Source organism: Notolabrus celidotus, unplaced genomic scaffold (genome assembly GCF_009762535.1).
Source record: "Notolabrus celidotus isolate fNotCel1 unplaced genomic scaffold, fNotCel1.pri scaffold_149_arrow_ctg1, whole genome shotgun sequence".
Classification (NCBI taxonomy): Eukaryota; Metazoa; Chordata; class Actinopteri; order Labriformes; family Labridae; genus Notolabrus; species Notolabrus celidotus.
Window position 1 is genome coordinate 23,826 of NW_023260023.1, and position 15,000 is coordinate 38,825.

The 15,000-nt window shown below is 42.4% G+C and overlaps 3 protein-coding genes across 4 annotated transcripts in view; all 3 read right to left on the minus strand.

Annotated features, from left to right (window-relative positions):
* The window catches only part of abcd1 (ATP-binding cassette, sub-family D (ALD), member 1), a 10,093-nt gene extending 3,457 nt beyond the window's left edge, over window positions 1–6,636 (minus strand). The window contains exons 1-6 of the mRNA XM_034678412.1: window positions 6,534–6,636; window positions 2,166–2,281; window positions 1,908–2,037; window positions 1,351–1,448; window positions 527–684; window positions 61–248 (exon numbers count right to left, since the gene is read on the minus strand). Coding sequence (XP_034534303.1) covers window positions 61–248; window positions 527–684; window positions 1,351–1,448; window positions 1,908–2,037; window positions 2,166–2,281; window positions 6,534–6,596 — 753 coding nt within the window. The 5' untranslated portion in view covers window positions 6,597–6,636. The remainder of the gene's footprint in view (window positions 1–60; window positions 249–526; window positions 685–1,350; window positions 1,449–1,907; window positions 2,038–2,165; window positions 2,282–6,533) is intronic.
* Window positions 6,637–9,500: 2,864 nt separating this feature from the next.
* si:ch211-169p10.1 (FERM domain-containing protein 4B) overlaps window positions 9,501–15,000 on the minus strand; it is a 17,104-nt gene continuing 11,604 nt past the window's right edge. For both annotated transcript variants that reach the window (XM_034678427.1, XM_034678426.1), the window contains exons 10-11: window positions 12,192–12,447; window positions 9,501–12,114 (exon numbers count right to left, since the gene is read on the minus strand). In XM_034678427.1, the coding sequence (XP_034534318.1) occupies window positions 12,009–12,114; window positions 12,192–12,447 (362 nt within the window). In that variant the 3' untranslated portion in view covers window positions 9,501–12,008. The remainder of the gene's footprint in view (window positions 12,115–12,191; window positions 12,448–15,000) is intronic.
* LOC117808769 (cell wall adhesin EAP1-like) lies at window positions 10,670–11,349 on the minus strand (the record flags this gene model as incomplete). Its single annotated transcript, XM_034678428.1, has 1 exon — window positions 10,670–11,349. A coding segment is annotated over one exon (648 nt), but the record flags the coding sequence as incomplete, so codon positions are not given.

Here is a 15,000-nt window from a genome sequence, read left to right on the forward strand (position 1 = left end):
ATCCTGGTTCATCGTACAGGTGCGTACCTGTCTGTGCAGGTGTGCCTGTCAGCGTGTTACCTGGTTGGTGAAGTAGAGCTGGTATGCGTGGTTGACCAATCGGCTCCTGAAGCTGAGGGTCAGCTGACCCTCCAGGAACCTGATGGCGCTGTTAATGAAGGTGGCGGGGACGGCCACGAGGAGCCACTTAGAGAGCTGCAGGACGAACGCCTGAGGGTCCTTCTGCACGATGCACCTGACTATCACACCTGATAAACACACACACACACACACACACACACACACACACACACACACACACACACACCAGATCAATACATCACACACATACCTGATCAACACACACACACACACACACACACACACACACACACACACACACACCAGATCAATACATCACACACACACATACCTGATCAACACACACACACCTGATCAACACATCACACACACCTGATCAACACACACACACCTGATCAACACATCACACACACCTGATCAACACATCACACACACACACACACACCGTCCAGAGTAGCGACGTAGATGGAGAGGAAGGTTCTGGTCATCAGCGTGAGCGAGTGGAGGACCAGCAGGCCGATCTCTGGACACAGTAACCGTGGAAACAAGAGCTTCAACAGACGAGACAGTCTGAGGACAAAGTCCTTATTGACTGATGGAGACCTACACACACACACACACACACACAAACAAAGAAGGTCAACAGTTAAAGGACACACCCTTGGGTAAACAGTCAGCAGGGCGGAGCGTCATCTCAGACATGAGGGGCGGAGCGTCATCTCAGACATGAGGGGCGGAGCATCATCTCAGACATGAGGGGCGGAGCATCATCTCAGACATGAGGGGCGGGGCGTCATCTCAGACATGAGGGGCGGAGCGTCATCTCAGATGTGAGGGGCGGGGCGTCATCTCAGACGTGAGGGGCGGGGCGTCATCTCAGATACCCCTGATACTCACAGTGTAAGTCCTCCTACCTGTTAGCATGTCTTTATACCCTGAACACCTGTCCTTACCTGTGAGGCCTCCTAACCCCTGACCTCTGACCCCTGACCCCAGGCTGGACCTGTTCCCGGGACCCTGGCCCCGCTCTGATGACAAACAGACATAGCGAGAGCGCTCTGTCCCGCCCACTCATGGTGCATTCAGGGTAACTTGGAAAAACAAGCTCAGGTTAGTTAAAATGAGTTGATGAATCGATTCACAGTTTAGAGAAGTGCGGGGACGTGTCCCCCGTGTCCACTACGCCCCTGTGCCAGAGTGATGGACGGGAAACTGTGACACACACACACATACACACACACACACACACACACACACACACACACACACCTGCTGGCTCTTTTCTTCTGCTCCACACAGCGGGAGGACGAGCTGACCCGGTCCACAGGAAGGAGAGCTTGGTCCAGCTGTTTACCTGCAGCGGTCCTCTGAAAACAAAACCAGCACAAAGGATGGAATCAGGTTTAAGGTTTAGGGGGGCCAGGGCATCAAAATCAAGAGTCCAGAGTCCACACAGTGTCTACCAGGAGACTTTAGAGCTCTTCATTCTTCATCTGCTGGCAAGCTTTATGGAGACCCTGATTTCACTTTGAAGCAGGACTCCTGCCAACAGCACCGAAACCACCTGATTACTAACCATGATGTCACTGTGCTGGTCTGACCTGGACCCCAAAGGGGCTCTGTGGAAGATTATCAAGACCTGATCCAGAACTGCACAACCCCCTGAGCTTCAGTAGGGTTAACCCTAACCCTAACCCAAACCAGGACTGAGAGGAGACATTAAGAACATTTCTCTGTGTGTGCGCGCGTGCGTGTTGTGTGTGTGTGTGTGTGTGTGTGTGTGTGTGTGTGCGTGCGTGCGTGTGTTGTGTGTTAGCGAGTCTCACCTGTAGCCTCTTCCAGAGGTACGGGGTCAGTTTTTTCACGGCGTAGGCGGCGAGCAGCACGGTCGCCAGCTTCCTGAGTCCAGAGCTCCGCCTCAGCTGAGCTGGGAGCTTCTGATAGGTCAGCTGCATGCTGATGGACGGGTGACAGGGACCAATCAGAGGACAGTAGCAGCAGCGTGTCACAGGAGGGGTCCACTGTGGACTGCAGCCTCGTCGTCATGGAAACAATATGTAGACATGTGATGTGTGAGGGTCTACCTGTTGAGATCAAAACACCTGCTCAGGTAAATGATGATGTCATAGGCGTGCTGGATGACCTGGGGAACTACAGCAGACACACTGAGGTGAGACTCAGATCGGAATGAACCCTTCACCTGTAATCAATCAGTGATTTACAGATCAGTGATTTATAGATCAGTGATTTACAGATCAGTGATTTATAGATCAGTGATTTATAGATCAGTGATTTATAGATCAGTGATTTACAGATCAGTGATTTACAGATCAGTGATTTAAAGATCAGTGATTTAAAGATCAGTGATTTATAGATCAGCAATTTATAGATCAGTGATTTAAAGATCAGTGATTTAAAGATCAGTGATTTATAGATCAGTGATTTATAGATCAGCAATTTATAGATCAGTGATTTTTAGATTAGTGATTTACAGATCAGTGATTTACAGATCAGTGATTTACAGATCAGTGATTTACAGATCAGTGATTTGTAGATCAGTGATTATTGATCAGTGATTTACTGATCAGTGATTTATAGATTAATAAACAAAAGTTTATTAATAGTTCATTTAAAGTAAGGATATTTAATAGTGACAGTAGAGTAGATGATGTTGGATATAAAGGATATTTATAAGTGACAGTAGAGTAGATGATGTTGGAGGTAAAGGATATTTATTAGTGACAGTAGAGTAGATGATGTTGGAGGTAAAGGATATTTATTAGTGACAGTAGAGTAGATGATGTTGGAGGTAAAGGATATTTATTAGTGACAGTAGAGTAGATGATGTTGGAGATAAAGGATATTAATAGTGACAGTAGAGTAGATGATGTTGGAGATAAAGGATATTTAATAGTGACAGTAGAGGGATGATGTTGGAGATAAAAGATATTAATAGTGACAGTAGAGTAGATGATGTTGGAGGTAAAGGATATTTATTAGTGACAGTAGAGTAGATGATGTTGGAGATAAAGGATATTTATTAGTGACAGTAGAGTAGATGATGTTGGAGATAAAGGATATTTAATAGTGACAGTAGAGTAGATGATGTTGGAGATAAAGGATATTTAATAGTGACAGTAGAGTGGATGATGTTGGAGATAAAAGATATTTAATAGTGACAGTAGAGTAGATGATGTTGGAGATAAAAGATATCTATGAGTGACAGTAGAGTGGATGATGTTGGAGATAAAGGATATCTATTAGTGACAGTAGAGTGGATGATGTTGGAGATAAAGGATATTTATTAGTGACAGTAGAGTGGATGATGTTGGAGATAAAGGATATCTATTAGTGACAGTAGAGTAGATGATGTTGGAGATAAAGGATATTTAATAGTGACAGTAGAGTAGATGATGTTGGATATAAAGGATATTTATAAGTGACAGTAAAGTAGATGATGTTGGAGGTAAAGGATATTTATTAGTGACAGTAGAGTAGATGATGTTGGAGGTAAAGGATATTTATTAGTGACAGTAGAGTAGATGATGTTGGAGATAAAGGATATTTAATAGTGACAGTAGAGTAGATGATGTTGGAGATAAAGGATATTTAATAGTGACAGTAGAGTGGATGATGTTGGAGATAAAAGATATTTAATAGTGACAGTAGAGTAGATGATGTTGGAGGTAAAGGATATTTATTAGTGACAGTAGAGTAGATGATGTTGGAGATAAAGGATATTTATTAGTGACAGTAGAGTAGATGATGTTGGAGATAAAGGATATTTAATAGTGACAGTAGAGTAGATGATGTTGGAGATAAAGGATATTTAATAGTGACAGTAGAGTGGATGATGTTGGAGATAAAAGATATTTAATAGTGACAGTAGAGTAGATGATGTTGGAGATAAAAGATATCTATGAGTGACAGTAGAGTGGATGATGTTGGAGATAAAGGATATCTATTAGTGACAGTAGAGTGGATGATGTTGGAGATAAAGGATATTTATTAGTGACAGTAGAGTGGATGATGTTGGAGATAAAGGATATTTATTAGTGACAGTAGAGTAGATGATGTTGGAGATAAAGGATATCTATTAGTGACAGTAGAGTGGATGGTGTTGGAGATAAAGGATATTTAATAGTGACAGTAGATTGGATGGTGTTGGAGATAAAGGATATTTAATAGTGACAGTAGAGTAGATGATGTTGGAGATAAAGGATATTTATTAGTGACAGTAGAGTGGATGATGTTGGAGATAAAGGATATTTATTAGTGACAGTAGAGTAGATGATGTTGGAGATAAAGGATATCTATTAGTGACAGTAGAGTGGATGGTGTTGGAGATAAAGGATATTTAATAGTGACAGTAGAGTGGATGATGTTGGAGATAAAGGATATCTATTAGTGACAGTAAAGTAGATGATGTTGGAGATAAAGGATATTTATTAGTGACAGTAGAGTAGATGATGTTGATATACAGGATATCTATGAGTGACAGTAAAGTAGATGATGTTGGAGATAAAGGATATCTATGAGTGACAGTAGAGTGGATGATGTTGGAGATAAAGGATATTTATTAGTGACAGTAAAGTAGATGATGTTGGAGATAAAGGATATTTATTACTGACAGTAGAGTAGATTATGTTGATATAAAGGATATTTATTAGTGGCAGTAGAGTAGATGATGTTGGAGATAAAGGATATTTATTAGTGACAGTAGAGTAGATGATGTTGGAGATAAAGGATATTTAATAGCGACAGTAGAGTAGATGATGTTGGAGATAAAGGATATCTATTAGTGACAGTAAAGTAGATGATGTTGGAGATAAAGGATATTTAATAGTGACAGTAGAGTGGATGATGTTGATATAAAGGATATTTATTAGTGACAGTAGAGTGGATGATGTTGATATAAAGGATATTTATTACTGACAGTAAAGTAGATGATGTTGGAGATAAAGGATATCTATTAGTGACAGTAGAGTAGATGATGTTGGAGATAAAGGATATCTATTAGTGACAGTAGAGTAGATGATGTTGGAGATAAAGGATATTTAATAGTGACAGTAAAGTTGATGATGTTGGAGATAAAGGATATTTATTACTGACAGTAGAGTAGATGATGTTGGAGATAAAGGATATCTATTAGTGACAGTAGAGTAGATGATGTTGGAGATAAAGGATATTTATTAGTGACAGTAGAGTAGATGATGTTGGAGATAAAGGATATTTAATAGTGACAGTAAAGTTGATGATGTTGGAGATAAAGGATATTTATTACTGACAGTAGAGTAGATGATGTTGGAGATAAAGGATATTTATTAGTGACAGTAAAGTAGATGATGTTGGAGATAAAGGATATTTATTAGTGACAGTAGAGTAGATGATGTTGGAGATAAAGGATATCTATTAGTGACAGTAGAGTAGATGATGTTGGAGATAAAGGATATATAATAGTGACAGTAGAGTAGATGATGTTGGAGATAAAGGATATTTATTAGTGACAGTAAAGTAGATGATGTTGGAGGTAAAGGATATTTATTAGTGACAGTAGAGTAGATGATGTTGGAGGTAAAGGATATTTATTAGTGACAGTAGAGTAGATGATGTTGGAGGTAAAGGATATTTATTAGTGACAGTAAAGTAGATGATGTTGGAGGTAAAGGATATTTATTAGTGACAGTAGAGTAGATGATGTTGGAGGTAAAGGATATTTATTAGTGACAGTAAAGTAGATGATGTTGGAGGTAAAGGATATTTATTAGTGACAGTAGAGTAGATGATGTTGGAGGTAAAGGATATTTATTAGTGACAGTAGAGTAGATGATGTTGGAGGTAAAGGATATTTATTAGTGACAGTAAAGTAGATGATGTTGGAGATAAAGGATATCTATTAGTGACAGTAGAGTAGATGATGTTGGAGGTAAAGGATATTTAATAGTGACAGTAGAGTAGATGATGTTGGAGATAAAAGATATTTAATAGTGACAGTAGAGTAGATGATGTTGGAGTGTTTACAGGTAAAGGGGGGGTCAGGTCGAGTACCTGAGTCCTAACCTTTGAACTCTCTGATAAACCGGGTCAGGGTCGCTCCGGTGACAGTTAGCTGTTAGCCTGCGGGCTAACAGCTCAGAGCTCCCGGTCCCGTTACTCACCGGGCTCCGGTGCTTTAATGAGGGGTTTTATAACCGGAGGGAAACAGTCCCTGCTCACAGACCCGATACCGGACCGGACTAGACCGGACTAAGTCTTTAACCCGGGTTTAAACTCCGACAGCTAACGGAGCGATGCTAACCGGAGCTAGCAGCTAACAGAACTTTGTTGTTCCTCTGATGTGGACTTAAAGAGGTCAAAGTTTCCCACTTTAATCTACTTCCCTGATCCCGAGGCAGACCCAGAACCACACCAGAACCATCCCCGACCCCTCCCCGGTCCGGATATATACTTACTGTCCAGTCTCCGACCCGGGTTAAGGAGTTTAAGGACAGAGAGAGAGGAAGAAAGTTCAGCATCTGTTTACCTGAGAGGACTGGCCGCGTCCCAATAAGCTCAACAGATCCCTCCTTCTCTCCTTACCTCACTCCCTACACTCACGTCCTACCTCCTCCTCCCAGAGGTTAATATAGGGCATGTAAGACTCACCTGTTTAAAGGTAGCTTTATTGTGTTTATGGGAGAGGTGAGCACACACTGACTGATGACAGCAGGTCAGAGGTAGCAGTGAGCACGCACCTTTATTTAAAAACTGCTTGTTTACAGCCTGTTGACCTTTATTTAAAAACTGCTTGTTTACAGCCTGTTGACCTTTATTTAAAATCAGCTTGATTACAGCCTGTCGACCTTTATTTAAAATCAGCTTGTTTACAGCCTGCTGATCTTTATTTAAAATCAGCTTGTTTACAGCCTGTTGATCTTTATTTAAAAACAGCTTGTTTACAGCCTGTTGATCTTTATTTACACAGGTTCAGTTCATCAAACAGCAGAAAGCTCAGAGTGGAAAAAGTACAAATGAGCCAAGAGTCCAAAAGGATAGAAAATGATTCTTACAGCTTGAAGTTAAAAAATAGTAAACACAGACATACAGAGTGCACCTGAACACACCACCGTGGGGACTGCTGTGATGTCACACTGACAGTCACAGCTGAACCAACAGCTGGTCCTGGACCTGAAGTGGACCAAACATGGTCCATCAGAGCACTTCACTTCTGAAATACAGGACTCACACTGAACAGTACTCGTCACTCTGTGAGCAGTACTCGTCACTCTGTGAGCAGTACTCGTCACTCTGTGAACAGTACTCGTCACTCTGTGAGCAGCACTCGTCACTCTGTGAACAGTACTCGTCACTCTGTGAGCAGTACTCGTCACTCTGTGAGCAGTACTCGTCACTCTGTGAGCAGTACTCGTCACTCTGTGAGCAGTACTCGTCACTCTGTGAACAGTACTCGTCACTCTGTGAGCAGTACTCGTCACTCTGTGAGCAGTACTCGTCACTCTGTGAGCAGTACTCGTCACTCTGTGAATAGGACTCGTCACTCTGTGAATAGGACTCGTCACTCTGTGAGCAGTGAATCCTGTCAGCTCTGAGTACTCAGCAGGTTTAAGACTTTAATAAATTAAGTAAAAATCCAAGTACTGCTCATAAGGATCAAGCACTCAGGATGAAGTACTCAAGATGAAGTACTCAGGATGAAGTACTCAGGATGAAGTACTCAGGATGTAGTACTCAGGATGAAGTATTCAGAATGAAGTACTCAGGATGAAGTACTCAGGATGAAGTACTCAGGATGTAGTACTCAGGATGAAGTACTCAGGATGAAGTACTCAGAATGTAGTACTCAGGATGAAGTACTCATAATGAAGTAACAAGGATGAAGTACTCAGGATGAAGTACTCAGGATGTAGTACTCAGGATGAAGTACTCAGGATGAAGTACTCAGAATGTAGTACTCAGGATGAAGTACTCATAATGAAGTAACAAGGATGAAGTACTCAGGATGTAGTATTCAGAATGAAGTACTCAGGATGTAGTACTCAGAATGAAGTACTCAGGATGAAGTACTCAGGATGAAGTACTCAGGATGTAGTACTCAGGATGAAGTATTCAGAATGAAGTACTCAGGATGAAGTACTCAGGATGAAGTATTCAGAATGAAGTACTCAGGATGAAGTACTCATAATGAAGTAACAAGGATGTAGTACTCAGGATGAAGTACTCATAATGAAGTAACAAGGATGAAGTACTCAGGATGTAGTATTCAGAATGAAGTACTCAGGATGTAGTACTCAGAATGAAGTACTCAGGATGTTGTATTCAGAATGAAGTACTCAGGATGTAGTATTCAGAATGAAGTACTCAGGATGTAGTATTCAGAATGAAGTACTCAGGATGAAGTACTCAGGATGTAGTATTCAGAATGAAGTACTCAGGATGTAGTATTCAGAATGAAGTACTCAGGATGTAGTATTCAGAATGAAGTACTCAGAATGTAGTATTCAGAATGAAGTACTCAGGATGTAGTATTCAGAATGAAGTACTCAGGATAAGTATTCAGAATGAAGTACTCAGGATGTAGTATTCAGAATGAAGTACTCAGAATGTAGTATTCAGAATGAAGTACTCAGGATGAAGTACTCAGAATGAAGTACTCAGGATAAGTATTCAGAATGAAGTACTCAGGATGTAGTATTCAGAATGAAGTACTCAGAATGTAGTATTCAGAATGAAGTACTCAGGATGTAGTATTCAGAATGAAGTACTCAGGATAAGTATTCAGGATGAAGTACTCAGGATGAAGTACTCAGGATGAAGTACTCAGGATGTACTTGGTCAGAGTTTGTCGCAGTGAGACGAACATGAAGTAAAATCAATGAAACAGTTTTTGTACAGGTTTGGTCGGCTGGTGTGTTTCTGTCCCTGAATATCACACTGAGTCACTGAGAGCTCCCTGATACTGTATTTACACTGTGTGTGTGTGTGTGTGTGTGTGTGTGTGTGTGTGTGTGTGTGTGTGTGTGTGTGTGTGTGTGTTCTGCTTTGGTGTGAGACAGGATGAAGAGGTGCATGCTGGGACTCTCTTTGCTCCTCTGAAGCTGCAGTCACATGACAGCTGCAGTAGCCAATCAGAAACCACAGGAAGTGAAATGACATCACACTTTGATCACACTGATCAATTATCAGTGTATTGATCTGTCAGCAGGGGGAGGGGCTGAGGTGTCTTTGGAGGTGGGCGGGGCTTGGTTCCTGTCAGAGGGTCATGTGACACTCAGGAACGGTCCTCGTTTCTTCTTCATGTGTTTAAAACATGCAGCTCTGAGTCATGTGACTGAGACTTCCTGTGGGCGGAGCCTGGAGGTCAGACTGAATGATCATTCTTATTATTGATCAGTTTGATGAATAAGCAGACGTCCACTCAGAGCGGATTCACATGATTTAAAAAGTGACATTTCCTCCGTGTTTATAAAAAGACTTTACAACATTTCAACAGAAACAGTCATCAAGAAACGCCGTGACATCATCGTCTGATTGTCGCTGCAGAGATTTTCACTCCGAAACTCTAAAAGCTTCACGGACTCCCTGATCCTGTTATTGCTCTCACTCTGGATCTGGATCTGACCCAGTCCTGCAGAGACCGCAGACTGTAAATAAGAAGAGGACTCCAGGTCAAAGTGTTGTGTCCAGCAGGGGGCGCCTGCTCCACACCTTCGTCTTTACAGCATTACATTTTAATGAGCCGTTGCTCTGTTTCCACATGAATTACATTAGTATCATGCTAACAGAGCTAGCATTAGCTTTAGCTGACGTCTTAGCTAACCCCGACCTCCTCTCCAGCTTCACCCTCCTCTCCAGTCCCACCCTCTTCTCCGGCTCCACCCTCCTCTACAGCTCCACCCTCCTCTCCAGCTCCACCCTCCTCTACAGCTCCACCCTCCTCTCCAGTCCCACCCTCCTCTCCAGTCCCACCCTCTTCTCCGGCTCCACCCTCCTCTACAGCTCCACCCTCCTCTCCAGCTACACCCTCCTCTCCAGCTACGCCCTCCTGGTTGGACTCACTGAGGCCACGCCCACTTCTTATGTACAGTCTCGGACAAAGACCAAAGACAGGAGGACCCTGTCCGGTCTCATGGTGTCAGCCAGTTTAACTCACATACAGAATAAATCAATGGTTCCACTGATCAGCCGGAACATCATAAACACCTGTCTGATACTGGACCCCTCATCAGGTCAGGACCAGGACAGCCCTGATCTGATGAGACCTGGACTCCTCTAGACCTCTGAAGGTGATATGTGGTATCTCAGACGTCAGCAGCAGATCCTTTAAGTCCTGAAGTTGTGAGCCTCCATTGATCAGACTTGGTGGTCGAGCTCATCCCACAGATGCTGGATTGGACTGAGATCTGGAGTCAGCACCTTGATGGTGTTCCTCCAGACCTCCTTCTTCCATCTCTCTGTGGTGTCCTCCACTCTCCTGACACATCAAAGAGAACTGGCCTCCATTGACCCTGTCCCTGGTTCTCTTGTTCTCCTTCCTTGGACTTCTTCCTGTAAGTCCTGACCCTGCAGACCTGGAACACCCCACAGGAGCTGCAGCAACGCTCTGACCCAGTCCTCTAAACATCACAGTTTGGTTGCAGGTGTTGCAGGTGTTCCTGGTGTTCCTGGTGTTGCAGGTGTTGCAGGTGTTGCAGGTGTTCCTGGTGTTCCTAGTGTTGCAGGTGTTCCTAGTGTTCCTGGTGTTGCAGGTGTTCCTAGTGTTCCTAGTGTTGCAGGTGTTCCTAGTGTTCCAGGTGTTGCAGGTGATGCAGGTGTTCCTGGTGTTGCAGGTGTTCCTGGTGTTCCTGGTGTTGCAGGTGTTCCTGGTGTTCCTGGTGTTGCAGGTGTTGCAGGTGTTGCAGGTGTTCCTGGTGTTCCTGGTGTTCCTAGTGTTGCAGGTGTTCCTAGTGTTCCTGGTGTTGCAGGTGTTCCTAGTGTTCCTAGTGTTGCAGGTGTTCCTAGTGTTCCAGGTGTTGCAGGTGTTCCTAGTGTTCCAGGTGTTGCAGGTGATGCAGGTGTTCCTGGTGTTGCAGGTGATGCAGGTGTTCCTGGTGTTGCAGGTGTTCCTGGTGTTCCTGGTGTTGCAGGTGTTCCTGGTGTTCCTGGTGTTGCAGGTGTTCCTGGTGTTGCAGGTGTTCCTGGTGTTCCAGGTGTTCCTGGTGTTCCAGGTGTTGCAGGTGTTGCAGATCTGGTCTCTGCAGGGCCCGATGAAGCTCGTGGTTGTATACAGAGTCACAGGTCAGTGGGGGTCTGTTGGTGTTTCTTGGTGGATCAGCTGTTAGTGCAGAGCTTACCTGAAGTCTCACCTGAGGATTGATCAGCTGACCTGATCAGTTTACACTCGGTCTAATCTGCTGGTCTGAGAACGAGCTGGTGATGTCAGCTGGTGATCATGTGACCTCAGAGAGTGCAACAGCTTCATCATTATCATCATCATCATCATCTTCATCATCATCTCCTCGTTTATAGAAAAGCTGGTTTTGTTCTGATTGTCTGGGCACAGATTACAGACACACACGTCGTCATGGAAACCATAAAAACAACATAAAAAAATCTGCAGTTTGTTTTTTAAAGAAACACTTTCAGACTAAGAGGGGACGACTGAGCCGTGATCACTCAACAGAGTCTTGAAGGGGAGGCTCAGAGTTCATCCAGAGACCAGCCTCCATCAGGGCTACGACAGTATCCCCCTTTCTGGTGACATCATAGCGAGTGGAGCTTCAGGTGAAGTTTTAGGAACAGCTGATCTGCTGCCGGAGCAGGAGAGGCTGCTAACTCCGAGCTAATCTCATCTGAAGAACCAGCACACAGTCCACTGAGGTGTTCATCCCAGGTGCCTGCCTGGGAATCGTCAGCCTGTCTGTTGTTCGGCGTCCTGATTGGTTGGAGAGTCAGACCAGAGTTCCTGGAGACGGCTGGTCCAGGGTCAGGTCTCTGAGAGGAACTTCCTGTTTCTGAGATGTGAAGGAGTTGTGGTAGAGCGTGCCGTCCACAGACCTGAAAGAGAGAGACAGAGGGTGAGGGGGAGGTGGAGCAGCAGTGGGCGTGTACCAGTACAGGGAAGTGTGTCCTACCTTCCGTGCAGCGGGTGTCCGTGGAACGTGGCTGAGTGTGGCAGTGTCTTCTTGTGATGACTGGTCTCTGTCTGACAGGTCGACTGCTGGATGACACCATGAGTATTGCGTCCGTCAGGGAAAGCTCCACCCCCTCCTCCTGCCTGACCTTTGACCCCGCCCTTCACTTTATTGTTAACCCTAGTGTTGGCCTTTCCATTCACCTGGTTTTGATTTGTGGAGCCAATCGTGTTCCTCAGGTACCAGTCTCTCAGACCTGTCAATCACACAGATTCAAAAACAAATTAAAACACAGACACAGAAATACTACACACTGTACCTTTAAATACTACACACACTGTACCTTTAAATACCACACACTGTACCTTTAAATACTACACACACTGTACCTTTAAATACTACACACTGTACCTTTAAATACTACACACACTGTACCTTTAAATACCACACACTGTACCTTTAAATACTACACACACTGTACCTTTAAATACTACACACTGTACCTTTAAATACTACACACTGTACCTTTAAATACTACACACTGTACCTTTAAATACTACACACACTGTACCTTTAACTACTACACACACTGTACCTTTAAATACTACACACTGTACCTTTAAATACTACACACTGTACCTTTAAATACTACACACACACTTTACCTTTAAATACTACACACTGTACCTTTAAATACTACACACACTGTACCTTTAACTACTATACACACTGTACCTTTAAATACTATACACACTGTACCTTTAAATACCACACACTGTACCTTTAAATACCACACACTGTACCTTTAAATACTACACACTGTACCTTTAAATACCACACACTGTACCTTTAAATACTACACACTGTACCTTTAAATACTACACACACTGTACCTTTAAATACTACACACTGTACCTTTAAATACCACACACACTGTACCTTTAAATACTACACACTGTACCTTTAAATACCACACACTGTACCTTTAAATACTACACACTGTACCTTTAAATATTACACACACTGTACCTTTAACTACTACACACACTGCACTTTTAAATACTACACACTGTACCTTTAAATACCACACACTGTACCTTTAACTACTACACACACTGTACCTTTAAATACTACACACTGTACCTTTAAATACTACACACTGTACCTTTAAATACTACACACACTGTACCTTTAACTACTATACACACTGTACCTTTAAATACTACACACTGTACCTTTAAATACTACACACACTGTACCTTTAACTACTACACACACTGTACCTTTAAATACTACACACTGTACCTTTAAATACTACACACACTGTACCTTTAAATACTACACACACTGTACCTTTAAATACTAAACACTGTACCTTTAAATACTACACACACTGTACCTTTAACTACTACACACACTGTACCTTTAAATACTACACACTGTACCTTTAAATACTACACACTGTACCTTTAAATACTACACACTGTACCTTTAAATACTACACACTGTACCTTTAAATACTACACACACTGTACCTTTAAATACAACACACTGTACCTTTAAATACTACACACTGTACCTTTAAATACTACACACTGTACCTTTAAATACTACACACTGTACATTTAAATACTACACACTGCAGAACTGTAGTTTAGATCTTGGTCTGTAGTTTGAAGGTGGTCTGAAGTTTTAAGGTGGACTGTAGTTTTAAGGTGGACTATTGTTTTAAGGTGGACTGTGGTTTTAATGTTGTCTGTAGTTTTAAGGTGGTCTGTAGTTTTAAGGTGGTCTGTAGTTTTATTGTGGTCTGTAGTTTTAAGGTGGTCTGAAGTTTTAAGGTGGACTGTAGTTTTAAGGTGGACTGTGGTTTTAATGTTGTCTGTAGTTTTAAGGTGGACTGTAGTTTTAAGGTGGACTGTGGTTTTAATGTTGTCTGTAGTTTTAAGGTGGTCTGTAGTTTTATTGTGGTCTGTTGTTTTAAGGTGGTGTGTAGTTTTAAGGTGGTCTGAAGTTTTAAGGTGGTCTGTGGATTTAATGTCTGTAGTTTTATTGTGGTCTGTTGTTTTAAGGTGGTCTGTAGTTTTAAGGTGGTCTGAAGTTTTAAGGTGGTCTGTGGATTTAATGTTGTCTGTTGTTTTAAGGTGGTCTGTAGTTTTAAGGTGGTCTGTAGTTTTAAGGTGGTCTGAAGTTTTAAGGTGGTCTGTGGATTTAATGTTGTCTGTTGTTTTAAGTGGTCTGTAGTTTTAAGGTGGTCTGAAGTTTTAAGGTGGTCTGTAGTTTTAAGGTGGTCTGTGGATTTAATGTTGTCTGTGGTTTTAATGTTGTCTGTTGTTTTAAGGTGGTCTGTAGTTTTAAGGTGGTCTGTAGTTTTAAGGTGGTCTGTGGATTTAATGTTGTCTGTGGTTTTAATGTTGTCTGTAGTTTTAAGGTGGTCTGAAGTTTTAAGGTGGTCTGTAGTTTTAAGGTGGTCTGTAGTTTTAAGGTGGTCTGTAGTTTTAAGGTGGTCTGAAGTTTTAAGGTGATCTGTAGTTTTAAGGTGGTCTGTAGTTTTAAGGTGGTCTGAAGTTTTAAGGTGATCTGTAGTTTTAAGGTGGTCTGTAGTTTTAAGGTGGTCTGTAGTTTTATTGTGGTCTGTTGTTTTAAGGTGGTCTGTTGTTTTAAGGTGGTCTGTAGTTTTAAGGTGGTCTGAAGTTTTAAGGTGATCTGTAGTTTTAAGGTGGTCTGTAGTTTTATTGTGGTCTGTAGTTTTAAGGTGGTCTGTAGTTTTAAGGTGGTCTGTAGTTTTAAGGTGGTCTGTAGTTTCGAC